General features: G+C 52.4%; 1 protein-coding gene across 1 annotated transcript in view; it reads right to left on the bottom strand.

The window, feature by feature from the left end:
- PTPRS (protein tyrosine phosphatase receptor type S) overlaps positions 1–27,785 on the bottom strand; it is a 158,817-nt gene that overhangs the window by 48,729 nt on the left and 82,303 nt on the right. The window contains exons 5-9 of the mRNA XM_033082031.1: positions 21,669–21,857; positions 17,815–17,823; positions 14,249–14,266; positions 11,764–11,874; positions 8,252–8,263 (exon numbers count right to left, since the gene is read on the bottom strand). Of these exons, the coding sequence (XP_032937922.1) occupies positions 8,252–8,263; positions 11,764–11,874; positions 14,249–14,266; positions 17,815–17,823; positions 21,669–21,857 (339 nt within the window). The remainder of the gene's footprint in view (positions 1–8,251; positions 8,264–11,763; positions 11,875–14,248; positions 14,267–17,814; positions 17,824–21,668; positions 21,858–27,785) is intronic.

The raw sequence follows: 27,785 nt of genomic DNA, 5'->3' as shown, positions 1-27,785 counted from the left end.
AACGGGGACATGCCCTCAGCTGGGACAAGGATGGGGATGGGGGAGCTGCCAACTCACCTGGTCACTGACACCAGGAGATGATTTTCTACCTGCAGAGAGGGACAGGGGGTACCACGGTGTTTGTTCCACCCCAGGCAACCTTGCTCCCTCCTGCTATGGGGAGAACACTGCCCTAGCAGAGGGTGCATCCCTGCCTCCTGCTCCATCCTGCTGCCCACTGCTCCCAGGGGTACCACACTGCAGAAAATGGAGCCAGCTGGAAACCACGCCTGTCACAGTCTGAGACAAGATGGAGAGAACTCGGAAAGAAACAAGTGGGGTCAACATGCAGACAGATCTGGGGTGGGGATGACTCTTCTGAGGGGGGCTGGTGACCTTCTGGAGAGGGGAGGCAAGGTGGGAAGGGTGAGGAGGAATGGGGAGACACATCCGGACAAGATCCGGTCAGCAAACAGCATCAACAGCAACAAACAACGGCAGGTGGGATGCAAACACTGAGTTGTCATGGGAACAGAACAAGACAATTAATCCAAACCGAAGCTAATCGCAAAGAAATGAAACCCAACTGAAAGAGAAAGGGAAAAAAAAAAAAAAACAAAGAAAAGGAAAGAAAAAGAAAGAACAAACCAGAATTTAATAACTGAAAAGCATCATCTGATGTAGGGCGGAGTGCTGAGAATCGGAGTCTGAAGGGAACCGACTGTTCCTGGCTGTGCTTTTGGGCAGGGAGGAGAAATCCACTCACAAAACACAACTCAGGGGCTGTGCAGAGCACGCTCCCAAAACGCTGCAGAGCAGCCCTGCCCTCCTGCCGATGTCCCAGGGGTGCAGCTCAGCCCTGGGGGTGCAGGGATCCTGACTTTGGCATCACCCTCCGAGGGGAGCACCCAGCACCTCCGGGTGCCAGCCCCAGCACCGCCCGCTCCACAGGGAGGCAGAATTTGGATTAGGGCTGATAGGGCCCAAAACAGGCAGCAGCACTTCCTTGGTGCATCCTGGTTTAAAAAAAACGAGGCTCTCCTGTGTGCACAGATATACCAACATCCACACGCTGATCTAGGATGGGAAAAGAACTCCAATTAAATGTTGGGGACCTCAGAGAGTTCCCTGGATACAGCCCTGCAATGGCTCAGGGCTGTGACAACCACAACAGGCACAGGGTTCATCTCTGGCTACCCAGGGCCATCAGGCTGCTGTTTATTTTAATTGCTGCAACATTTGCATTTGGCTGCAGACAGGGAATTTGTCGAGTTGAGAATCTCTAGGTCAGCCTTTAGGTCAAGGCCCAGGAGGCAGAGAGCTGTGGTGGAAAGGAAGCTGGAGATGGAATCAAGACCAATTTCAGCTCTGGGTCCAGCTCCACAGCAGCTGCAGGAGGGGAATTTTACAAGGAAAAAAAAAATCGTGTGAAGAGATTCCTTCCATTTTGCCATCCAACACTTTCAAAGAACAGAACTGCCCTGTCTGGAAGGGAAACGCTGGGATGGGGCAGTCAGGGCTCTGCTTTATGGACACTTGTCTAATACCCCTTTTCCCAGTTTCTGGTACAAGAAGGACCCTCCCTGAGCTCCGGGGGTGTTTGGTTCAGGACAGCTTTGGCAGACCCCGCATGCGTACACGGACGTGCATGCTCCATGTGCAGCAGCTCCCCACAGACACACACAAGCAGGCACACACAAACAGACATTGTCCACGGCCAAAAAACTCTCAGGAGCTTTTTTTCAAACAAGGATACAGCTTGTTACGGACAGAACCCGACTCCAGGACTGGAGCTGGGTGTTTGGGATGCAATTAAATGATTTCAATGCAGAGAAGCCATTTCGGAGGCACAGGAAAGTTTCTGAAGTGCAGTTAGTTATGAGTCTGTTGAATCGTTGGAAAAGCATTTCACACTGCAAATCTGCACACCAAATTGTGCTCTCTTTTAGAAACAGAACAGATCCATAACTTTTCACACCCTTGGGATCCAATTGGTTTTGTTGCTGCTCCCGGAGGCAGAGGCTGACCCAGTTTGTGTTCTGTGAGTGGCATTTTTGGCTTTTGTGGTCCCAATTTTGTGGCTCAGGTTCCCCACCACCACTCGGGGTCCACAAGGTGAGAGGTGTTTTTGCAAAGATTTACAGACCTGATTGGAAGAGACACTGGGAGATCCAGGGTTGACTTTTGCAACACCAGAACTCATCTTTAAAATGTGTTCCCGTGATGCTGCTAATGAGAGAAACCTGAGGACCAACCAGTTTGTGCTGAGGAACCCCTCCAGCTGCTCTTTTAAAGCCCCTTCCAGATTCCCTCAGAGATAAAAAATGTTGGAGGAGGAGCGAGGTGGGGAAAGGAGAATGTCCTGGACAAGAACCTGTCACTTCAAACCCCGATTCACATTAAACCAACTCAAAGAGAAACGCATCTTATACCTTAAAGAAGAAATCAATTGAGAAAGGAAACAAAAGAAAGTGAAGTGACTGGTTGAAAGCACCAAACAAAACCAAATGGTATTAAACATTTTGACACTCAGCAAGCTGCTGCTCCAAATGAGGTGAGAAGGCGGACATTATTGGCCATTTTGGGGAGACAGGAGTCATTCCGTCTTGCTCCAAAATGAGGAGGGGTAGGGGAAAGGGTGCCAAAATAATGTGCAGCCTCTACATTATTAGTGAAGCTTAGATTACACCTGTCCTCCCCTCCCAAATGTGGTCTGTCCCTGTCCCTGTGTCCGTGCAGCCGCCTCTGCCTCCTCCCTCTCCCAATTCCAGGCTCATTCCTGGGCTCAGACCTCTCGGGGCTTGGATTTCCAACCTCGGATTTCTGCCCCTCCACAGGACGAGCTTCCCTCCTCCTGCCCAGCTCCTTCCTCATTTCCTTCACAGTAAATGAAATAAATACGTAAATAGGTAGATAAATAAAGAATGAGACCAAGGCTTGGACTTGGTCTGCAGGAAATCCATTACCTTCCCAATAATTGTTACTTTTCACTTAAAAAACCGCATTAGCTGAGCGACAGGCTGGCTGAACATCTCTGGTCTTTTTGCAATTCTTTTTTTTCTTTTTTTTCTGTTGTTTTTTACAGGATTGAACAGAAAATAATCAGACTCCAATTGTTTTTGAAACAGCTCTGTAATTTTAAACACAGACTTGACTGTTTTAGTTTTTGTTATTTTAATTTGACAAGGTGTAATCTAATTTTTTTCCCCTAAAACAAAGAGAACAGCGATGCAAAAGGTGTAAGAGACACAGGCAGGCAGAGATTTCGAGATCAGTACAGCACAGTGTTCCTGCAAAGTGCCCTCTATAGAGAGATAGTCATGTATATACATAGATATATACACAGTTTGGATTTTTTTTTGGTCTTTTTTTTTTCTTTTTGGGGTGGCTTTTTGTATCCATTTCCATTTCCTGATACCCTTGAGAAATCCTTCTGCAGAAACACAGTGAATTTTTGTTTGCTTTGTTTGCTTTGGAACTAGAATTTCAGAGCTGAGGACACCCCAAACACGGACAGGGCGCTCCCCCACCCACAGAAGTGCTAAAATAACCCTTAAAAATCATCCCAGAACTCTCCATCCCTCAATTTCCCACCTGGAATCTGGGCACTGCAGAGGCAGCTGTACAACCCAGTGGTGGTTCTGCCTCCCTCCTTCTCCACGAAAGAATTTATCAATCTAGTCTAACAAGGTATTAAAATTTGTACAGTTTAAAATACCAGTGACTGTCTTGACCTTGTGGATATTTGTTAAATCTCTAGTGCATGTGGAATTATTTCCTTCACCCTCTAAATGGGTCTGAAAGGGAAAAGCTCAGCAATGGTTCCACCTGGAACCAACCAGCAGCTCTGCTCTGATGGTCAAATTATTCATGTGCCAAACTTGACCCAGGCTACAGGCTAAATTATTGCTTAAATTAGTCCCATTTTAATCTATTTTGAAGCTTTATTTCCTGAGGTGCTCAGCACACTATCCCTGCCCTTTCTGTGGGTTTTTATTTTAATTGATTTCCACTAGTTCAGCTCTTACATGTTTTGCCCTGGCCTGGTTTCATCTTTGGTCTGTCAATGAGCTGAGGTTTTCCAGGGAGCCTTGGGAGTTCCTGGGGATGTTCTCAGCAGGACCTGGGCTGCAGAGCCTGGCCCAGGGTGACAAAGCTGATGGGGACAAGCAGCAAAGGCAGGGCCTGAGCAGGGGCTGGGCTGCTTTAAATGCCTGAGAGCCATTTACAGCTCCCTGGGCTGGAAAAGAGCAGAGCCAAGAGAAGCTGGAGCAGAGAGCAGGAAGGATTATCCCTGCAGCATCACAACTGCTGCCTCTTGTAAACCACATTGTGTGCAAGTGGGCAAAGTTCTGAATTCTGCTAAGTTCAACCACGACAACGTGAACTGTACAGCAGCAGCTCTGCACACTCGGGGGATCTGGGACACCCAGCTCATCCCCCCTGCCCTTGGGACATGCAGGAGCACGGGGACACCAGGTCCTGGCACGGGGACACGAGGTCCTGGAGCAGGGACACGAGGTCCTGGAGCAGGGACACGAGGTCCTGGCACAGGGACACGAGGTCCTGGCACAGGGACATGAGGTCCTGGCATAGGGACACGAGGTCCTGGCACAGGGACACGAGGTCCTGGAGCAGGGACACGAGGTCCTGGCACAGGGACACGAGGTCCTGGAGCAGGGACACGAGGTCCTGGCACAGGGACACCAGGTCCTGGAGCAGGGACACCAGGTCCTGGAGCAGGGACACGAGGTCCTGGAGCAGGGACACGAGGTCTTGGAGCAGGGACACGAGGTCCTGGCACAGGGACATGAGGTCCTGGAGCAGGGACATGAGGTCCTGGAGCAGGGACACCAGGTCCTGGCACAGGGACACCAGGTCCTGGAGCAGGGACACGAGGTCCTGGCACGGGGACACGAGGTCCTGGAGCAGGGACACGAGGTCCTGGCACAGGGACACGAGGTCCTGGCACAGGGACACGAGGTCCTGGAGCAGGGACACGAGGTCCTGGCACAGGGACACGAGGTCCTGGCACAGGGACACCAGGTCCTGGAGCAGGGACACGAGGTCCTGGCACACAGAGCTCCAGCCCAGCTGGATTTGGGATCACAGCAGAGCCATCCAGGTGGGTGCCTGCAGCTCCCCAAATCGAGAGGAGAGCAGCAAAGGCTCCATTTCCAGGGGGAAAAGCAGCTCTGGCCACAGGTCCTGGCTGAGGGACACACACAGGTCCTGGCTGAGGGTCACACACAGGTCCTGGCTGAGGGACACACAGGTCCAGGCTGAGGGACACAGGTCCTTGGTGAGGGACACAGGTCCAGGCTGAGGGGACAAACACAGGTCCTGGCTGAGGGGACGAACACAGATCCTGGCTGAGCCCCCCATGTAATTCCAGACAAAAACACCACAGAGTGCTTTGGGCTGGAGGGACCTTAAAGCCCGTCCAGTGCCACCCCTGCCATGGCAGGGACAGCTCCCACTGTCCCAGGCTGCTCCAAGCCCTGTCCAGCCTGGCCCTGGACATCCCAGGGATGCAGGGGCAGCCTCTCAAACACCACCGTGGGCAGACAGCTCTGGATTTGCAGGATTTTGAATCCATCCTTTCCTGCAATCACTGTGGGTCACAGGTTTGGTGGCATTTGTGTCCCCAGGGATACAGAGGAGCCAGGTGAGCTGAATGGCTCCCATAAGAGCAGGACTCCAGCGAGGTGCTGCCTCGAACTGCAGCTGCCTTTGCACCAACCACAGGTGAACCCTGGCCCTGCCTGACCTGCCACACACCTGGGCTGGGGACAGAGGTCACCTCACCTGCTTCTGCCCTGCTTCTGTGGTGTCCAGGAGGATGCTGTGACCTTGGGCATCCCCTGGTGCACTCTGTTCTTCTGGAGCATGATCTGACCTGACAGAACCTCCAGGCAAACCCTTCTCCAGTCATTGTGAGCCCATGGTTTGGGCTGGAAGGACCTTAGAGCCCGTCCAGTTCTCACAGGACACTTCCCCTAGACCAGGCTGCCCAGAGTCTGTAACTTTAGCAAACCACACAACCTCTTCTAGGCAGGCATCAAGTCTCTATTTCCTCACCCAGTGTCATTCCAGCCTATCATGATTGCATCCCATTTAGCTTTAGTTTATTGTTGTTGATATCATTATCATTACTGTTATTTTTATTGGCTCTTGAGGAAGAATTTAATCTTCAAGCCTTCTCAGATCACAAGAGATTCTTAGCAGCAGCAGTGCAGTTTGGCCATGTTAGAAATACTTTATACAAGAGAAAATAAACAAATAAAAAATAATGGTGTATAAATCCCTTTTTAATTGCACCTGAATCCTGAAACTCAAACTCCTAGTCATGAAGGAAAATCCTGTAATTAGGAGTGATTATCACCTTTTAGTCCTAGGCAGGAGGGAGGTGGGATGGGAAAATCTAATTTCAAATGCTATTCCTTTGTTTTTTAATAGAACAAGCGTTTTGTCTTTTTTTTTCTTTCTTTCTTTTTTTTTTTTTCTTTCTTTAAAAAGAGCCTTGGGACTGGGGGATGGTTTTTGGCTATTGTTGGTATCCAGGTCAGAAGAGCCACAGCTGGTCTCTTCCCAGAGAGTGATCAGGAGTGCAGCATTTGGGAGGGGAACCCTGGTGCCTGCAGGGAGGGGGAGACTCGGAAGGGGAGGGGAGAATACCAGCACTGAGGGTCCGAGCACTGAAATCTCAGCATTTCAAGAAAAAAGAGAAGGACAGACAGAGAGAAAGAGAGAGAGAGAGAAAGAGAGAGACAGATAACTGTGTCAATACTGCACTGGATTTCTCAAAAATCACACAGCTTTAATACCTGTGCCCTAGGAGAGCCACTCCTTTGGTAGCTGGTTGAGAGGTGAGGGCAGGGGAAGGCAAGGCCAGGGGAGGGCTGGCATTCACTTGGGCACGGGGGGAGCACCAAGCACCACTGGCACCACCGACACACGGCACGGCCCCTGTTGGGCTCCATGTGCCTCCCCCGCGGGATGCTCACATGGCAGCCAACAGGAGCCTCGTGGGGACAACAGGGAGGTGAGAAGAGGGAAAAGAGGCATTTTCAGCTCCATTGTCACTGGCCACATTGCTGCCTGCAGTGGCTGCAGCTCCAGATGTGCCCCAGCCCCGCTGCAGGGCCGGCACAGCTGCGTTCTGCTCCCACGCTCTGCCTGGGCTGTGCCTGCCTGGGATTCCAAATAAACCAGGGAGGGGAGCAGGAAAACGGGGAGAGGCAGAGCCAGGAGGCAGCTGCCCTTCCCTCCCAGCACTCCCAGTTCCAGGTGCCACCTTCTGCCCGGGATTCTGCCCGGCTGGGGCTGGGGCCCTGCCTGGCCACTCGTGTGCTCCAGGAGAGGGATTGGGGAGCAGCAGGAATTCTGCCAGAGCCACGCTGGGCTGGCAGCCCCTGCTCCTGCTGTTCCTGCAGGGAACTGGGCAGTGACCAGGGAGAGCTCCCATGGCTGGGGAAGCCCTCGAGCAGGGTCAGGGCTTTTCTTTGTGTGCAGGAGGCGGAACAAGAGCCGCACCTCAAGAAATAAATAAGAATTCGTGACCCAGGGTCTGCTCTAGCTCTTGGAATGACCCCCTGGGTTCTCACCATCTTTTCCACTTCCCAGATCCCTCCCTCCCCCAAAACAAAGGCTTGTCCCAAATAGCAGGGCTTCCATGGACAGGCGTTAGAGCTGTGTGACTCCTTTCCTCCTGCAGGGATTGAGGAGTTCATTACCACCGGGTGGGCAGGAACACTGGCTTCTCACAATGCGTTTGGAATAAACTACAGCACAGCATAACCAATCAAAACAGAAACGGGAAATCAAGAGAAAGCAAAAAACCCAACAGAACCAAAATTTGGAAAGTAAGAGTAAATCCACTTCAAAGAAACCAGAATTGTGTAACGAAAAGAAACGATACATATTTATATACCGAAAAAAATAATTCATAATAAATTTAAAAAGTGGCATGCAAAGAAGATTGTTACATTCTCCTATCATGCATCAGGCCCAATGTCCAAACGGCAAGGTAACCATGACGACAAAAAAGTGCAAGAACTCAGCAACATTACCAAAGGATGCATAGAGAGGCCCACAATGCAACTCAACTCATCTCCGTGAGACCCGGGAATGCGCGGGTCTCGCTCATCTTAAAGATTTCTTGCTTTTTCTCTTTTCATTTTTAAATTTTTTTTTTTTTCATTTTTTTTTTTTCTCTTACGAATGTAAAAATGTGGGTAAAGAAAGTAAAAAAGAAAAAAACCACACCAACCTTCTCGTAGCTCTGAGGGATGTTAAGGGGGTTTGATGCGGAACACAATGACATGAGGAGAAGAGAAAAATAGGGGAAACACAGAGAGAGTAAAAAAAGGCCTTCTCAAGGCTGTCAGCTGCAAATTGATTGATTTTTTTTTTTTTTCTCTTAACCAAAACAAAAAGAAAGGAAAAAAAAATGAAGATAGTAACGACCCTCCTTCCTGCCTTCCTACGGCTCCCCCTCCCATCCCCTGGGCCCGCGCAGGGAGGCCGGGCTGGGAGCAATCCTGGCTCAGAGCCAGCCCCAGGGGTGCTGAGCCCAGGCAGGATTGTCCCTCCCTGCCTGCAGCCCTGCCCGCGGCGCAGGAGCGGAGCTGGGCACAGCAGCCCCCGCTCCCCAGCTCCCCCCAGCCCCGCGCCCAGCCCTGCTCGCCCTGCCTCCTCCACGGGACTCAACCGGGAAAAAAACAGAAATCATTAGAAGAAGGAAAAGAAAAGCAAAACCAAACCAAACCAAACCATTTCCTTGCAATGTTCAAACTTACAACTCCTATCCCAGGTGGTCTATAGAGACAAGCATGTTATGGGAGAAACAAGTCAATTGGAAACACAAGAGTGCTCGGGACTCTTCCAAAACAAAAAACGGGAAGAAAAAATGTGCATGAACTCTCCCTCCCACCAAAGCAAATCCATTTCAGAAATTTGTTACCTTTCCACGATATTAACACACAAGAAACAAGGAATTAAAGAGCATGAGAAGCACCCAAACCACAGGCCGAGCTGGCACTCGCTGTTTTCTGCACTCTCTCGGCAGCTTTTGCTGGTCTGCAGGCAGGCCCAGGGACACTCAGCCTAACTGGGCTGGGACCAGGGCTTGCACCTGAGCCCTCCCATGCAGGTGTGGAGACAACACCGAGTTACAACCTTTGTCTCCTGGGCAGTTTCCGAGTGGCCAGAAAAGTAGAGGAAATTTATAAACAAAACAGTAATGAAAAATCCCCGCATTTTTCCTGTTTAATTTCTTTTCAGTTGTTTTTTTTTTAAACAAAAAAAGAACCCAAACCATTCCAGCTAAGCTGTCTGCAATGGATATTCAGCCCTGAATTAGTATCAGATCCAGATTTATGTTCTCAAAAGCAGAATTTCGGGGCCCAGGCGACAGGGCAAATTTCAAACGCAATTTTCCAGCTGGCCACAAAAGGCTATTTAAAAATTTAGCTTGGAAACATTAAATTATTAAAAGCCTTCTCTCCATGTGCATGTGATTTAGTGAGCGTGAGACACGAGAGAGAGAGAAAGAGAGAGAGAAAGGAGTGCACACAGGAGCATGGCTCTGCATTGGACTGCAGATTCACGGGAGTGTGGGTGGGAGGCGCCTCCTCTGTCGATGGGATGGAAATGGGAACATTGCTGGGATGGAACTTTGCTTTTTTCCTCCCAAGGATATTTTTTTAATTTTTTTTTTTTTTTTTAATTGAGAAGGACCAGCCCTGCTCTCTCGTTAGCAAAAGCGTTTTTGCTGTGGAAAGATGTTAAACCAAAGCTACACACAAAATATTACAGGTCAGAGAGATCAAAGTGAGAGAAGGTGGAGAGGCTGCTGGCCCACGGGGTGGGAGAACATTGAGGGGCATCGAGCAGAAGCCAAGCCCTGTCCTGTGTCCCCTGTGGGGGCCAAGGGCTGTCCTGGGGTAGGGATGGCTGCAGGGACTGTCCTGGGGCAGGGATGGCTGCTGGTGGCCCCACGGGACTGTCCTGGGACAGGGGTGGCTCTGCTGGTGGCCCCAAGGGCTGTCCTGCGGCAGGGATGGCTGCAGGGGCTGTCCTGGGACAGGGATGGCTCTGTTGGTGGCCCCAGGGACTGTCCTGGGGCAGGGGTGGCTGCTGGTGGCCCCAGGGACTGTCCTGGGGCAGGGGTGGCTGCTGGTGGCCCCAGGGGCTGTCCTGGGACAGGGATGGCTGCAGGGGATGTCCTGGGGCAGGGGTGGCTGCTGGTGGCCCCAGCTCTGTGCCCAGGGAACCAGGGACAAGTGACTGGGGGCAGAGGGAAAAGCAGCTGGGGCTGAGGGCAGCAGTGCCAGTGCACTCTGCTGCGGTCTGGGGGGATCCAGAGCCCGAGGGGGGCAGGCAGGGCTGGCAGGGCTGGCAGGGTTGGGTCCTGCTCTCACACCAGAACCAGAGCCAGAACCAGAAGGAGCTGCTGCAGAGAGCGGGGATGCTCCGGGAGGAAGGGGAACCCTCCTCAGCCCAAGGGATTTGCTCTGAGGGCTGACCCTGGCAGATTTTGGGGTGCCCTCTCTTGGGTCACATTTTGCTCGGCCCTGGGGCCCCAAAAGGGACTTGGGGGCACCCCGGGAGGGGTCCGGGGCAGGTTCGGGGAGGGGAGCGCAGCTGAGCCGCCCTTCTCCCTCGGGAGGGTGGGATGGGCTGGGGCAGGGTCTGGGGAGGGTCTGGGCAGGGTCTGGGGGTGCTGAGCCCCTCTGTGCTCCCTCGAGAAGGTCTGGGGAAGGTCTGGGGGTGCTGAGCCCCCTGAGCTCCCTGGGCAGGGTCTGGGGGTGCTGAGCCCCCTGTGCTCCCTCGGGAAGGTCTGGGCAGGGTCTGGGGGATGCTGAGCCCCCTGTGCTCCCTCGGGAAGGTCCGGGCAGGGTCGGGGGGATGCTGAGCCCCCTGAGCTCCCTGGGCAGGGTCTGGGGAGGGTCTGGGGGATGCTGAGCCCCCTGAGCTCCCTCGGCAGGGTGGGATGGGCAGGGTCGGGGGATGCTGAGCCCCCTGAGCTCCCTCGGGAAGGTCTGGGGAGGGTCGGGGGGATGCTGAGCCCCCTGTGCTCGCTCGGCAGGGTGGGATGGGCTGGGGCAGGGTCTGGGCAGGTCCGAGCAGGTCCGGGCAGGGTCCGGGGGATGTTGAGCCCCCTGAGCTCCCTGGGCAGGGTGGGATGGGCAGGGTCTGGGGGTGCTGAGCCCCCTGAGCTCCCTCGGGAAGGTCTGGGGAGGGTCTGGGGGTGCTGAGCCCCCTGAGCTCCCTGGGCAGGGTGGGATGGGCAGGGTCGGGGATGCTGAGCCCCCTGTGCTCCCTGGGCAGGGTGGGATGGGCAGGGTCCGGGAGTGCTGAGCCCCCTGTGCTCCCTCGGGAAGGTCCGGGCAGGGTCTGGGGGTGCTGAGCCCCCTGTGCTCCCTGGGCAGGGTGGGATGGGCAGGGTCTGGGGGTGCTGAGCCCCCTGTGCTCCCTCGGGAAGGTCCGGGCAGGGTTCGGGGGATGCTGAGCCCCCTGTGCTCCCTGGGCAGGGTCTGGGAAGGGTCTGGGGGTGCTGAGCCCCCTGTGCTCCCTCGGCAGGGTGGGATGGGCAGGGTCTGGGGATGCTGAGCCCCCTGAGCTCCCTCGGCAGGGTGGGATGGGCAGGGTCGGGGGTGCTGAGCCCCCTGTGCTCCCTCGGGAAGGTCCGGGCAGGGTCTGGGGGTGCTGAGTTCCCTCGGCAGGGTGGGATGGGCAGGTTCCGGGGGTGCTGAGCCGCTGAGCCGCTGTGCTCCCTACCTCTCACGTAAAGGTTAGCGGGGGACGAGTAGCGCACCCCGGCGCTGTTGCTGGCCACGCACTCGTACTTGCCCTGGTCCGTCTCCTCGCTGCTCTCGATCTGCAGCCCACCTGTGAGGGGACAAGAGGCGGCAGCACAGACACACGGTCAGGCTCTGCTGGCCGGGCAGGCAGCCCAGAGCCCCCCGGGCTCCCGCACACCGGACCCCGGCCCCGCACTCCGGACCCCGGCCCCGCACACCGGACCCCGGCCCCGCACGGACCCGACAGCGCAGAAAATCGAATCCCCCCTCTCCAGTCGGTGCTGCTCTTTGTCCTGAACTCATCAGCACAAGCACCAAGTTTTGTGGCTTCTGCAATGCAGGCGTTCTGCACCAGAACTCCCGAAATCAGCCTCAATAATCCATATTACTGTGATCCCCAGAAATCCATCAGCAGGCAGTTGACTTTCCCTTGCTCAATTTGAGGCAGTGACCATAAAAGTGAAAGGCTTTGTCACCCACTGCCTGGGGAATTTCTATCACTGCTGCCTTTGTTTTGTGCCCAATACCTGCTCCTCAGGAAGCCTACGGGAGATAAGAGCCCCTGTGAAAAGCACCTTACTGATAGTAAATATTCCCCAGGGAAAACCCTGTAAATACTGCATTGGAACTTCAAAATTGCCTGCATGGTTTACATCATCTGGGCCAAAAGGATTAAGGTTTTTCTTAAACTTGTATATTATTGCAGGCTACAAGAATATACCCAGAGCCCAAACTAAAGATTCCTGTCAGCAAATATGCAGAGAGATGCAGCATGGAACTACATGGAAGAAAATTGCCTCATTTACCTCAGAAGGCTTCATCCCTGCAAAACTCCAGTTAAAATACATACTACATAAATAATTCAACAGGCTCTCAAATGTTTTATGTATTAGGAGTACATGATTATACTACAGATATGGACAGAGCTCACATGTGGTAAGACTCCTAACTCCCATCTCTGGAAAAAAACCCCACCTAACTATGAAAACCAAACAATTCCAGCTCAGTGTAATAGTATTGATAAAATCTTAAGTGAGAGGAGTGCAAATGAGATCATTGTTGGTTGCAGATAGAGCCTTTTGAGGCAGGAAGAGCAGGGTGCTCACAGAGGACACAGAGCTCACGTTCCTCTGCGTGTGTGGGAGTGATGCTGGGGGGACTGGGACAGGGTTTGGGACAGGTTTGGGACAGGCTGGGCTGTGAGTGTGATTCCCCACAGCATCCCCCGTGCCTGGCAGCTCCCAAAGGCAAACAGAGGGAATTAAACCCCCCAAACCCCCACCCAGGCCAGAAAACCAAACAAAATCCAGAATCTGTGGATATTTCAGCAGGGCAGGAGTTAAACCCCAAACTGGCTGGAGCTTCCCACTGAGCACATTTCATATGGAATTACAGCTCCAGCTCTGCTGCTGGAGAGCTCCACTTGGGTGGAAAGCTGGCTGGTGAGTTTTCCCAGAAACTTCTGTTAATTTGGACAGATCTGTGGGTTGTTTCCATTGGTTCCAGACACATTTTCTGTGCTGCTCATGAGCATCGCTGGTGTGAGAAGGGAGAAGAAGCCTCACTCCAGAGCAGAAGGGAAGCAGGGACTGCAGTGGGAAGCGTTCCCTGGGGAATGGGGACTCAGCCCTCCCTCCCTGCCCTCCTCACCCCTGCTGGTCAAGGCAAAGGCAGAAATGAGGTGCAGAGAGGGTGAGGAGTGTTCAGCACTTGTCAGGAGCCAGCAGAGATGAGGTGTGAACACGTAAATCTCACCTACAGCACCTCCTGTTGCTTTTACCAGCAGAGAATTATGGAATTTCAAATGTGCCAGTGCAGGTAAAACCAAAGCAGGGTCTTCCAAGGGGTGCACACCCAACTCCTCCTGCCTTTCAGCTTGAGGTCAATTTTTGACTCCATTAAAGAGACAGTGCAGAAGCTACTTACCGTGGCTCTTTCCCAGAGAAACCTAAGGGTAAGAGAGTGGGGAGGAGGTGGAAAGAGGCTCTGGAGCCAAACAAATGAGAACGCTGAGATGGTAAGTGCTGGAGATCTGCCTGAGCAAAGGACTGGAAAACTCTCATCACCATCAGCAGCTCGGGAGCACTTTGCACCAATCAAGAGAAAGTCCTAAGTGTTTACCAAGCTTTGATAGCATTTAATGCTCGAGATAAACTTCAGTCCTTCATAGTCCTGGAGAGATTAGCTCTTAAAACTCTGCCATAAATCTGAGGCAGCGCAGCCGGAGACGTTATTAGAATAACAGGATCAGTACTACCAAGTGCACCCAGCAAACAAAAAAGGACATTATAACCATAGATAAAATAAAGACAGGTATAAAAAAAGAAATATCCAGAGGTGAAGCAGGACAAGAAAACATAACAACAACACGAATCTGTATTGAGCAGAGGGCAATGGAACGGGATCTGTGTGGAGAGAAGTGTTTGGAGAGTGGGTGAGTGAGTGAGCTGGGGGTGTCTTACCTCGGATCGGTGTACCTTCTGCAAAGAAAACAAAGAAAATGAGTGAAATGACTGCAAAACCCCAAACACCTGCACTGCCTGTGGGAAAAGGACCTGAGTCAAGGAAGACAGTTCCCAGTAGGAAACTTCTTGGTCTATCTCATCTGAAATTACAGGACACTGAGGAGGGCTTGGGGTACTTTAGGGGGGGTGTCCTTTGAAGCAGCCCAATCCAGCTGGCTGCTGGCAGAGCCTCTGTGGCTCTTGGCTTCAAAAGGCTTGAGACTGGCTCCATTTTGTTGTGGGAACGGAAAGAAACCCCTCAGCTGACATCACTGTTTGCTACTCACTGAACACACCATGACCCTGCATTTCCTTCCCGCTCCTGGGACAGGGCTGGCATCAGGGCAGTGTTAGCCCAGGCGGGGACAGGGACACCTGGGCACCTTGCCCCACATTAAGCTGCAGGTTTGATCCCACCTTGGCCAGCAAATCCACACTTTAGCTCTTGGCACAGATGTGGGGAGCTCAGTGCATGTCCTGCTCAGGACCTCTGGCCATCCCCAGGGCTGTGCACAGGGACTGAGGCAGGTCTGGCACTGAAAAGGTGACAGGAACCTCCTGCAGGAGGGGCTGTGTGGAGAGAAGAGCCCTCTCCCTTGGGCTGTTTTATTTCCAGCCACCCTGCTGTGTCCCAGTGCCCAGCCTGGGGACAGGTGTCAGGTGTGTCCCCCGCCTGACCTCCCGGGGCTGCATCCAAACCATCTTCCTTTGAAAACACGGCAGGTCCTTTTGCTCACAGCGGCATTCAGAACTCATCACAGAAGGGGTTTCGTTGGTGTTTTTACCCCAATCCTGAGAACGGGGCGGATCCCACAGTGCCAAGCGTTGCCTCTCCTTGGGGAGAGATGCACGAGCAGTGGTGACACTGCTGCCACCCTGCAGCACTCCCTGCCAGGGCTCTGGAGCACATTAATTAACAAACATCGGCCCTCACCCTCTCCTCTCCCCTGGGGAGGAACAGCAGAGCTCTGATCCTGCTTTACACACGGGGAAACTGAGGTAGAGGTGAAGCAACCTGCCCAAGGTCACGGAGGGAAGACTGGCAGAGGCAAGAACAGGAGTCAAAGCCTCCTCCGTGCCAATCTTCTGCCTTAGTCACCAAAAACCCCTTCCCTCCTTATCCTCCAGCCCTGCTCATCCTTCTGCTGCGGTTCAGTCCTCCATTCTCAGGATAGAAGGTAAAAATACAGAGACACTAATTAGAGTTCACCTTTATTTTTCAAAGGAGCTAAGGGAACAGAGGCATTATAGTGTTAGGGATTAGACTCTAGTTAGACTCAGCTTCTAGTTATGAGGTTAGGTTATTAGCTAGAGAAAAGTTAGCATCTAGTTAGGGTTAGGAACTAGCTAAGGTTAATGAAGCAGGTTGTTAGCTCTCAGGACAAAGGTTGGAGAGACAGCGCTTGGAAGAGGTGGGGGAGCATGGACTTGGGCATATCCCCACCCAGGAGGTGGCAGGAAGGTTTAAAAAGCAAGAGAGAGAGAGAAAAAGCAGCAAAAGGTTATAGATCAATTCAGTGGAAATAAAACCAGCCTCTGATACATCCTTCTGTCTCAAAATTGGAGTGAAAATCTGCCATCTGTGGCACCAATACGGAACAAGGCTAATGGGAAGAGGGTAGAGGAGGGGAAGAGAACCCAACATCACCCATGGCTCAAGAGCTTCTCTGGCCTTGGCTAAGCCTGGCAGTTTCCTGCAAAAGTTCACTCTAATTGACAGCAGAAACATGCTGGAAGTTGGAGCTGTGCAAGCCCAGACACAACATCAGCGTTATCTCTTGTGTCACAGCAGGTTTGTCACTCCCTGCTCCTCTGAGCACCTGCACTGCCCTGGAAGGGGCTGCCAGCTCTGGGGACAGCCTGGCCTGGGGACAGGGCTCTGGGAGGGCAGGCAGTGCCACCCTGCGCTCCCCAGCTCCAGCTCTGGCACATGGGGAGGGGCAGGACAGCTTTGGGATGATGCCCCACAGCAGAATTTGAGTGAGCGCTTGGGTGGGGGCACAGACACAGATGGGAGATTTTCACTGCTGGAGTTTCACATCTAACCAGCTCCACGTTCAACACAGGGGCAGCAGCGGGGCTGGAAGAGGATATTCACTCCACTAGTTATTCTGAGGAGCTCTGACAGGTCCTGGAGGGTTGTGACACGGCTCATGAGGGTGCAGGGGAGGCACCTGCAGTGCCTGGCTTGCCTGGTGTCCTGTACAGGGCATGAGCACATGCAGGGGCTGCCAGGGTCTGGGGCACCAGCTTTGCAGGACTGCAGGAGGAAAAGCTCACACTGGATGCTGACTTTTGGAGTGAAAAGCTGGTTTTGAGATGCTACGTGCAGACTTCTCACACTGCCTTGCACAGCCTCCCTGGATCTCCAGATCTGCCTATTTAGGGCGAATTTTGAGGCTGCATGAGCCCAGATGGCCAGCCTGGGGTTCAGCATCGGAGGCAAAAGGCAGCTTAAAGGCCTTGCCTCTGGATTAGAAAGGGCCAGGGTGGTGCCAGGCAGAATTCCCCGTGCAGGTGTCCCCCTCTGTCACTGAGGATGGGGTCTGCTCTCCCACCACCCCTTCCCTGGCTCCCCACATGCGAGCTGCCGACGGATTCTCTGAGCCTGGGGAAGAGGAGAGGAGGAGAGGAGGAGAGGAGGAGAGGAGGAGAGGACAGTCACCATTGCCATGGCAATGACAGAACACACATCCCCACCTTCTGTCAGGCCACGTGTGGGAACATGTGTGTGCTGAGCTGCTCTCCCCAGGGCTGGAGCAGCTTTGGGCTCCAGACGAGCAGGAAACCACCGAGGTCTCTGCAGCTCTGCAGTGCTGGGTCCTGGCAGCTGCAGCCCCCATGTCCCTGGGAATGGGGGGAACAGGGGAATAAAGGGAACAGAGGGACTGGAATAAAGGGGAACAGGGGGACAGAGGGGACTTGGCCCTGCAGGAATGGGGACAGGAGCTCTGGGGCAGCTCTGCCTTCCCGGGGCTGCAGAGGGGCTGTGGGGGGCTCTTCCCTTCCCCAACCCTTCCCCTCAGCCACCTGTGATTTACAGCTTCGGTTTGGAAATGCTGCACCCCCAATTCTCCCTCCTCAAAACGCCAATAACCCCGTTAGATGTGAAACTCCAAGACCTCCTGCAGGTGTGAACACAATTATCACAGTTCCAGGGTACAAGCTATTGTGTAACTGGGGAATTCCAGGACAACTGTTGCTAAGATACAAAAAAAAAAAATCTATCCAATGTTAGGAGGTTCATATTTAGCTGTTATCTCTTTATATAGTTAAATTAATTAGAATTATTATTACTATTCTTTTTTTTTTTTTTTTGTAGCCTGCAATACCCCTGCAGAAATTAATTTAGGGGGGCAGAACATCCCTACTGAAAGAGTTAGTAGAAGAAATGCAGAGCATGCCTCTCAAGAAGCTGTTACAAAGGAATTAGTTTAAAGGGCAAGGGTTACAAATCTGTACATTAGCAGGTTTGGGGTTTTTTGGTATGATTAAAAAATTTTTTTTTAATTGAACAAACTTACCAAAGGTCTCTGAATGTTAAATAAAAAGTGAAAAAGAAAAGAAAAGAAAAGCTTGTTATAGCCAGTTATTTAGAAAACAGAAGACACACACAAGACACAAAAGGTTTTAGAGTTTGAGTGTTGAGGAAGGTGACTGAAGGCTGCCTCCCATGTCCCCCCTAGATGGCAGCTGAGCAGAGGACATTGGCTTTTCCTTCTGCTTTAAATGTCCCAAGATAAGCAGAAATATCCATTTTCCAAGGCCACTTAAACTCTTGTCCAACCTGGATCTCTAAGGCTGAGATGTTGATGATGTCTGTGGGAAGCAGGAGCCCGGACAGAGCTTCCTCCCATTCTCCTCTGGTTGACAACTGAGCCTTGCACTCAGCCCAAACCCCCAAGAGTTAAAAGATTCCCAACTGCTTGGAAATTTTATCTGGAGACGGAAAGGGGAAGCAGGAACATCCGATAGAGGAAAACCACTGCGGTTAATGATGTACCAGCCATGTCTTGATTGAAGACCCACATTCCAAATGGGTTCCTGGGATGGTGGGAATATAATGACCATGGTCTCAGAGGTCTGTTTGTATTGCCAGCCAAACACTCAGATTTAACACAAATGAGAACCAAATCCGGGCCTGGAACCCGAGCTCACAGAGCTCCTTGTCTGACATTTCACTTGCTCCTTTTAACGAGCTCATTTGTGTATTTGCCACTAACTCATATATTGATAAAAATTCAGTTCCCACCACCCCCTGTCCTCCCTGGCCCTTATCCTGATGGCTCCATCTCCAGGGGATCTGGGTGTCTGTGCTGTGCTGCTGCTCCCCCAGCTCCACCAGAGCCACACACGGCTCACATCACTAAACCCCAGACTGCTCTGGGTTGGGAGGAACCTCAAAGTCCCTCCAGAGCCACCCCTGCTGTGACAGGGACACTCCACTGACCCACTGCTCCGAACCCCAGCGTCCAGCCTGGCCTTGGGCACTGCCGGGATCCAGTGCCAGGCCCTCACACCCTTGAAACATAATATTAGAAAAATTAGATTTTAGTTAAACTTAAATAATTGATTGATCGTCTGTCATCTCATGTTTGCTCAGCTGTGCTTACAATGGGAAAAGACGAAACTGGTAGGTAGGCCTGAAGAAGCACGAACAATCGCAACCAGAAACCTATTCTTTGAAAAATTGGAATATCCCCAGAAATCATTTGTATTGTCATTAATAGAAAAGGGTCGAATGTTCAGGGTGAGGAAGACTCACCTTACTTCCTCCTTTTAGGACCCCTCCTCACAAAAACGACCCTAGACTTAATTTAGGAAGCCATTTACGCATGCTTAATAGCCATTCAAGCTAATTATCATAGGAAGCAGGGAATGGGAGGGGCTGGTATTATGAATATGTATTTGTCTGAATCTTTTGTCAATAAATAGACTCTGTGATCATCTGTGATTTTGCAGTTCGTATTAGGGGGTTACCCCACGCTGCTGCCCAGCGCTGAATAAACACACCCTTTCTAACTTTAAATTGTTAGAGAGTCTTTTGTCCGTCACAGTTGAGTATCGGTATTAGACCAATACTCATATTTTGGTAAATCACCCTCACACCCTCACAGGGACAATTTCTTCCTGAATCTTCCCAAACCTCAGCACAAGTGCAGCAGTGATGCAGCTGCAGAGCTGCTCTGGAGGGCCAAAGCCCTCGAACCCTCCAGCTCGTGGGGTCGCACGCGCGGCTGAAGGCCCCGCAGACATCAGCAGTGTCCTGGAGCTCCCCCAGAGCCCTGAGCTGTGCCAGTGCCACCCTCCTGGCGGCACAGCTTGTTTTCCAGTGGCAGAGTTTGTTTTCCAGTGGCAGAGTTTGTTTTCCAGTGGCAGAGTTTGTTTTCTGGAAAGATGAACGCATTAAATGGAGATCTGACGGTGGCAGCCCGAGCAGGCCTCACTCGGGCCCACACTTGGCCTCGTCTCCCTCCCACACACACGAGTGCTGACACTGGGCATATTAACGACCAATAATTGCATATTAATGACCCTCATGCCAATACTTTGCACTTTCTTTGCAGAACATGCAAGGTTTGCAGGGTGAAATCGGAGAGTTGGGAAGTCCTGGCTGACACAGGCAACAGGTTTGTGCCCTGAAGACAACAGGGATGCTGCAGGGCTTCACCAGTTTACTCATTTAAGGAGCTGTAAATGAGATTAAATCTCAGCAGGTATCTTCTATTTATCAGAAGGGTCAAGGGTTCACTCTGAGGTTAATAAATTCACTGGAATAAAAAGGCAGAACTCAGGTGGCTTCAAGGGAAACACCAGATCAAACCGAGCTAAAGAGTAAAGGCATTCTAGCAAGATGATGAATGTATTAAAAATAATCTGCCTGTGCATTACTCACACTTCAGATCATGGTCACAGAGCATGATATAATTCTAGTTTACCTCTCATTATTTATGCTGAGTGATTTTTTTTATTTGCATTTGCCTCAGTTGTTATGATAAAACAGGGAGGTCAATCTCATCTGCGTTCGTGGGATTCAACAAGCCATTCTAATTCAACAAAGCAGTTTAAGGATCTGTTTGTAACTTTGCTTCACTGAACAAGGAGGCATTTATGCAGGTCTGTAAAAGGTACATTAAACTGGAGTTATGCTGAAGCTTTCCACTGGTGGCCCACAGAACTAAAAACCTTGATGTAGAATCTTTGCCAAACCGAGCGAGAGAAAAACCAGGTGTTTCCATGCCTTGCTGTCCAGATCCAGCAGGACAGAGTCAGAACTCTGATTTCTCCAGGGCCAGCAGAGATCTGGGCAGGAGTAGTTGGGGTTATAACTGTACTGGAGAGCTTGTGAAAGGTCTAGAATGAACAAATCAACTCCAGTTGCCTCAGCAAAGCCTCTGCTTTTCCTGTGCCTACTATAACTCCTTTCTTTTGCCAAAGAATACTTTAAAATGAACCATGGACACCTTTCCTCAAGGCCGGGTCAAAGCAGTCAGCCCCAGCAGTTTGTGAAAAGGATTATTTCTTGGGTTAGTTTCTGTCAAAAGGCAGAACTTGCAAAACTCGTTTCGTTTCTGCAGCTATCAATGGAAGTATTTTATCAGTAGTACTCAAAAATAAATCCACCTATGCCCTCCCTGCACACACTCTCACACAGAGAACTGGCAGATTTAACAAGTACAAAAACAGCTCCTGAAACGTGAATTATTAAGAGATGTCACGTTGGCACACACACAAAACAGCAAACAGAAAACAAACAAGAGAGACAGATGGACAAGCAGATGGGGAAAGATGGAAAACTGACAAGAGCCACAGAGCTGGGGTACATCTGTTGGTGGGGATGGACTCCATGGGCAGAGGCACCGAGGGTCACTCCGGAACAGCCCCAGCGCTCTCCAGCCGTGGCTGCAGGGACGTGGGGCTGGGGACACCCTGCAGGAGCTGCTCTTCATCACCAGCTCCGAGAGGCTCCGTGGGCGAGAGGCTGCCTGAGCCAGGGGCCCTACACCAGGTGTGTGTGGCCCAAAAAGCCGTGTCTGCCAGAGCAGTTCTTTCTTCCTTTGCCAGCTCGTGCTCTGAGGAGCAAACCCTCAGCCCCATCCAGCCCCAGTCTCCCCTGAGCTCCAGAGTACTGTGATCCAGGGAACTCGTCTGGATGGGCACCAGCTTCCCTGCTGCCATTCCCTTCACGCCAGCTGGGCAGCAGAGAAGACCAGCAGGGCTCCAAGTGGAAACTCCAACCCCTCTTGGTGTAAAAACCAAAAATCCCAAATGCCCCAATCCACAGCAGCATCTCTGAGCCCTCTCCTCTGCTTCAGGACCCTCTGAGCAAACGTCTCTGTTTGCTCTCAACTCCTCCAGCCCCAGCCCCAGCCCTTACCTGATCTCAGCTGTTTTATCCTGCCGTTGCTGGCGCTGGGGTCGACGGGCAGGAAATCCTTGAACCAGGTGATCTCGGGGTCGGGGTTCCCGCTGGCCGCACAGAGCATCGTGGCCGTGCGCGTCCGCTCCACCACCTTCAGCTGCGGCCCCATGTCAATGTTGGGGAAGCCAGGAGGTAGCTGGTCCTCTGGGGTGGACAACAAAGGGCAGGGCTCAAACAGCTGCCAGGGTTCAGTGCAACAGCCCAAGGAAAGCACCGGGCATTGCCCTGTGCACTGCAAGTTCAAACACTGACTGCCCCAAATGGAAAACACGCAGCACAGCAAGATTGACCAGCCTGTCCATTTTGTGTCACTATTTCAACGTCCCACAAGATTCTACATTTAAATGCAATCTTTTAAAACCCTTTGGGGAACAGCAGAATAGAATTAGAGAATCATTAGGGTTGGACAAGACCTCCCAGATGCCCAGGTCCCCCTGCCCACCCAACCACATCCTCAGTGCCACGTCAGCTCGTTTTGTGAGCACATCCAGGGATGGTGACTCCACCAGGCAGTCTGTTCTGTGTTCAATCACTCTTCCAGTGAAGATATTTTTCCTGATATCCAGCCTAAACAATTTGGAGCAACTTGAGGCCATTTCCCCTTGTGCTGTCACCTGGGGACAGAGACCAGCCCACACTGGCTGCCCCCTCTTGTCAGGGAGCTGCAGGGAGTGAGAAGGTCCCTCCTGAGGCTGTTTCCTCCAGGCTGAGCCCCCCAGCTCCCTCTCCTGTGTAGGAATCACTGTGTCAGAGCCTCTCCAGGTGCTGCACGGAAGCTCTGCCAGGTCAGGGGCTGGCACTGGCTGGTTTGCAGAGCAGGGGCTGTGCAGGGATCCCAGCACGGCACAGAACACTCTGAGCAGTCACAGCCAAAAGGGAGGGCTCACCTTCCCCCTCCAAACCTCACAGCACAAAACACACTGCACAAGAGAAATAATGGAAGGACCCACGTGGAAAGGGCTGTCAAAGACAGTGGGACTGGGAGAGAAAGGAGAGGAAAATCTCCTCCTTCAGCACCAGTGACCAGAGGGGACACCCACAACAACAACAACATGCCAAGTGCTGTCAGCCAGGGTGTGATTTTTAGATTTATTAATTCTGAGTGCTGCTGCTCTCCATGAACAGTGGCACCAGCATCCAGCAGAGAGGCTCAACTGAGCTGCAGCTGAGCTTCCTGCTCCTCTCAATCCTGCTTTTGCCTTCACTAATGAGGGTGAGGAGGGCAATCCCAACAGTGCTGACTAATTTGTGGTAACTCCTGTGAAACCCTAGTGCTTCCCCAGTAATGTCTGACACAGCCCCTTGCTCCCGTGGGATGGGGAGAGCTGGCTCATGCTGGCTGCCACAGCTCAGGAACGTGCCATTTTCCCCCTCAGAACACGTTTGGAAGGAGGATGCCAGCAGCAGGGTGAGATTTGGGAGGGATCCTCTGTCATCTCCAATGAGCCGTGTCAGGGAATCACAGCCTTGGGAGTCTGTGGTGTGGAATCCATCCCAAAAGCAGGTGAGTGAACAGAAGGGAAATAATGCAGGGAATTAAAAAAGGTGGGATTCTTAAAAAATGAACATCCATCACAACCAGTCCCCCACTGATGGGAGCTCTCAGAGTGGCACTGGGATGGGGCTGACCTTGGCTGGGAACCACCCTGCCAACTGCAAACACACCAGAGCTGTTTCCTGAGGCTGGCACGTGATGGGCAAGGAGGAACGGAGCCAAATACAAATGGCAGAACCCAGAGACAGCAGGACAAGGGAGAAACCCAGCAGCCTTGCTGTGCTGGGTGCCTTTCCATGGAATCCCAGAATGGCTTAGGCTGGAAGGGACCTCAGAGCCCACCTAGTGCCACCCCTGCCATGGCAGGGACACCTCCCACCGTCCCATTGCTCCAACCCCAATGTCCAGCCTGGCCTTGGGCACTGCCAGGGATCCAGGGGCAGCCACAGCTGTGCCAGCCCTGCCCACCCTCCCAGGGAGGAATTCTTCCTCGTATGTAATCTAAATCTGCACTCTTTCAGTCTAAAGCCAGTTTGTTGCATCTGAAGCACCTCTAAATCAGAATTTTGTATCCTAAACTGGAGCTGTTGACACACACCTTTCACTGGGGACTGGCCCAGCCCTCTGGGCTGCCTGGGCTGTGCTGGGGCACTGCAGGACCCCCAAACCGTGTGTTCCTGCAGCCTGCCAGGAGTGCTGTCAGGCCAGCACAGGGGCTCTGGGAATTGCTGTGCCTGAGCACAGCTTTCAGCCAGGCTTTAATGGTCCTCCCTCCCCTCCTCTCTCCCAGCAGCCGTGGGAGGGTGAGGAGCCGGAGCCGCATTGGCTGCAGATGACATCACTATTGATCCCTGCTTTTATCCTGTCCCTGGTGATGCTGCTCCACCTGCCTCCAGCCCCTGCCCCTTCCCTGCAGGAGCCAGTTAATGCTCAGAGGGAATAACCTGTGCCTGGTGGGATGTGTGTGCACATGTGTGTGTGTGTGTGCCGGGGGAGGCCGGCTACAACCGTTATTACCGAGTGTTTCTAATTAAACAAAAATGTTAATCTTGCAGCACAATGTGCAGAATTCCTCTGAGTTTAATTAAAACAACTGCGACTAGAGGCGTGATCAGATTTGGGGATCAGATGAGCAGAGGAAGCGTCTCTGAACATCACAGACTGCTCCGATTCGAGCGCTCAGATTTCCTTCCTGTCAGGGAAGTAAAACTCCCCCGTGCCCTGACAGCTGGGTTCCCTGCAACAATGCAATTACAACCTCACTGCAATCCCCACAGGACGTGCACACACGTGCCCTGCCACCCTCCCCATCCATCCCCAAACACCCCAGACCTGTCCCCGAATAAACAAGCAATGCTTCAGGTTGTGAATCCTCTTTCTGAAAGCAGCTCAGGCAATTGCAGGAACAAAAGAACCAGGCACAAGCTGGAGATGCTTCAAGGGCACATCTGGGCAGCTGCTGCTGCTGGAATCGTGCTGGCTCACGCAGGCAAAGCCTCTCCTGAGGGGCAGCTGCCATAGGAAGGGAGCATCCCAACACCTTGTTCATCCCTGCCTTAGACCCAGCTCTTCAGAGCCCCCCCGAGCTGGTGAATCACCTCAAGGCCTCACTGAGCAAAGGAGGGTGAGAAAGAACAGGGGAGGAGGGATGGGGAGAGGCAGGGGAAGAGAGAGGAGCACTTTGGCTGTCATTTATAATAAATCCCACCAGGGACACACTCTGTGCCTGGGGACGTGCCTGGACACAGCTCAGGCTGCCACACACAGCAAGGGTCCCCAGCCCCAGCCAGGGGACAGGGCTGCCCTGTCCCCTTGTCACTCTGGAAGGTGGCAGCTCTGGGTTTAGCTAATTAGCAGTGCTGGAAATGAGGATGATTAAGGAAGATAAAGCGGGTGTTGCTGCTGCTCTTTTTCCCGCAGGGTGTACACAGTTGTTTAATAATTTAGAGGAGGAGGGTGTGAGCGTGAGCAGACGTGCCATGGAGTTGGTGCAGAAAGCCACGAGGATGCTCTGAAGAGAAGAGGAGGAGGGATTTTTCACTCTCCTCTGGAGACAGGGATGCTGGCTCTTCTGACTGTCCTCATTCAGGGTGGAAGAAGCAGGAACACACAGATGGAGCAGCTCGAGTGACACAAGTTTTAATCAGGATCAAAATCAAAATCCAGCACTCTTGAACCCGTCCCTGTTCCTTTCATTATGTTCATGAACACTTGAGCTGCCCTCTCCCCAGGTATCCTGGCGCTGTGTGCCTTGTGAAATTACATCAACAAGTCATTTCCACCCCTGTGTCTGTACCTGTGTCTCAGCTCTCTATTACTGCCCAGCCTAAGACAATTTCAATGCAGGGAGGAGTCTCAGTAATGTGCTCTGTCTGTTGATTCCATTTCTTTGAGCTGAAAGTTTCACTCTGAAAAGAGTAATAGCCTAGCAATGTTATTAAAATGTGTGGCTCACAGGCAATAGATGTGTGTGCTGCACCCCAAAGCAGTGCAGGCAGTGCCTGTGTTCCCTCCACCGACGTGTCCCCACGTACCCTCCCTCGACAGGCATCTCAGTTAAAATTACTTTGATGTTATTCAGAAGCTACAGAATTAATCTGCTGTCAATGTCACCCAATTTTCAGGTCACTACAAGCAAAGCAAAGCAAGTCAAGTTTGAAGAAAGACTGCCAGGAATTTTCCAAATGGCAAGGTAACATTTCAGAGGGGGCAGCTTCCTTTCCTGTGTGCTCCCGTGGGACTCTGCTGAGCATCCAGAGCTGCTTCTTGTTTGCCTTTTGTGATTTAAAGCCAACAGCTACAAAAAAAACCCCAACAAACCGCAGGGATCTTGCTAGAACTTTACACATTCCCACACCAGATGTGCTCTTGGAGTCGGAAACGTGAGATGGAGATTTCAGGCTGGAATTGTTAAAGCAATGTCTGAATACTTCATGCAAGGAAACCAAGAGGGAAACACTAGAAGCTGTGAAAGTCTGTCCACAGCAGCCCCAGTGACAGCCCAGGAGGGATCCCACAACCTCTCTGTCTGTGTCTATCCCCAGAGGTGCACACACACACATGAAATCTTCCTCGGGAGTGGGCAGCTTAGAGAATCCACACCAACGGGGAGCTGGCATGCCTGTGCCAGTGACCTTCCTTCCTGCCTAAGTCACACGAAAAACAACAGCAGCTGGAGTCAAAAACAACTGGAAAACGCTTCCCAAATCTGCTTTCTTTCTTTTTCTCTGCAGGAGTCAGGTTTGCAGGCACTCTGTCTAGCCAGCTGTGGAAAGAACAGCCAGCCTCCACAGCCCTAGCAAAGCAGGATCCCTGGAGGAGCAGAGCAGGAAGGACAAACAAGCCAGCAGAGCTGGTGAGAAGGGGCTGTGTGAGCTGAACAGTGTCCATCACAGCCCTGTTCTCAGAAGGTCCCCAAGGTTCCCTCTCCTGCAGTTTCCTGTTTTCAAGTGAAGGCATGTGGGTTTCTACCCGGGTCTGTTCCAGGAGTAATCATGTGCATAAGCAAGAGGGGTTTATGCTCAATCCCTCCAGCAGCTGCATCTAGTAGGGAAGAATGTATTCTATTCTCTTCTGGAAAGAGGAAATATTTTCTGTTATTTGCTGTTAGGAGACTGAACTGGTGCTGAGGAAGTGCTGCAATGGTGCTGCAGGAAGGTACCCACAGGCATGTCTGGGATCACAGCAGCACAGCAACAGGCTGCACAGCTACCCCAGAGCCCCCCGTGCAGCTTGCAGCAGCTGGGCCCAGGTTTCCACTCTCCAGAGTGTGCCAAGGTAACAGGTTCTGCAGATGACAGCTCCCATCCATCTCCAGGCTGAGGAGCAGCCCCCTCCCTCCGCTCAGCACCAGCAAGTGAGAGCAGAGACAGAGAGGAGGAGGCTGAGCAGGGAGAGAAAAGACAAACAGGAGAGTGGGTGGGTGCAGAAGAGGGGAGGAGCAGGAGAGGAGTAGATGCCAGCATGCTCACTTTGTCATTGTGCAGATCAGTGCATTTGGCTGGGTGCTTTTAACTTGCCCAGCACTTGATAAAGAGGAGAGAAACTGCTGTGTGCGAGCTGAGGAGTGATGGAGGATGGAGAGACTCGAGCTGAGCAGGGAAGGGGAGGATATGCTACAAAATCTGCTTCCTTGATGCTCTTCAGCACTGCCTTGCCCCCCCTGCCCCAGGAGACTCCAGAGCAGGTCCCATCAGGCAAACAGAGCAGATCACAGCCAGAATGTTCTGGTGGGACCAGCAAAGGGGGCACTGGCAGGCAGTGGGCAGATGCAGCCCCTGTGCTGCCAGCTGTCCTGGCTGATGTGGATGATGCTGATCCCAGCTGTACAAAGAGCCCTGGTCTCTCAGGACAGCCCCTGAGCTCAGTTCATTCCTCCTTCAGTCTCTCCAGCTCCCTGACAGGAGGTTGTGGCCAGCTGGGGGTCGGGGCAGCCGGAGAGAGGAGCGGGAACAGCCTCAGGCTGTGCCAGGGGAGGCTCAGGCTGGACATCAGCAGGAATTTCTCCATGGAAGGGGTGCTCAGGCACTGGAAGGGGCTGCCCAGGTAGGTTTGGAGTGCCCATCCCTGAAAGTGCC

Source organism: Catharus ustulatus, chromosome 29, assembly GCF_009819885.2.
Source record: "Catharus ustulatus isolate bCatUst1 chromosome 29, bCatUst1.pri.v2, whole genome shotgun sequence".
NCBI classification, from domain to species: Eukaryota; Metazoa; Chordata; class Aves; order Passeriformes; family Turdidae; genus Catharus; species Catharus ustulatus.
The sequence above is the reverse complement of the archived record's forward strand: the minus strand, read 5'-3'. Positions and strand labels throughout refer to the sequence as shown.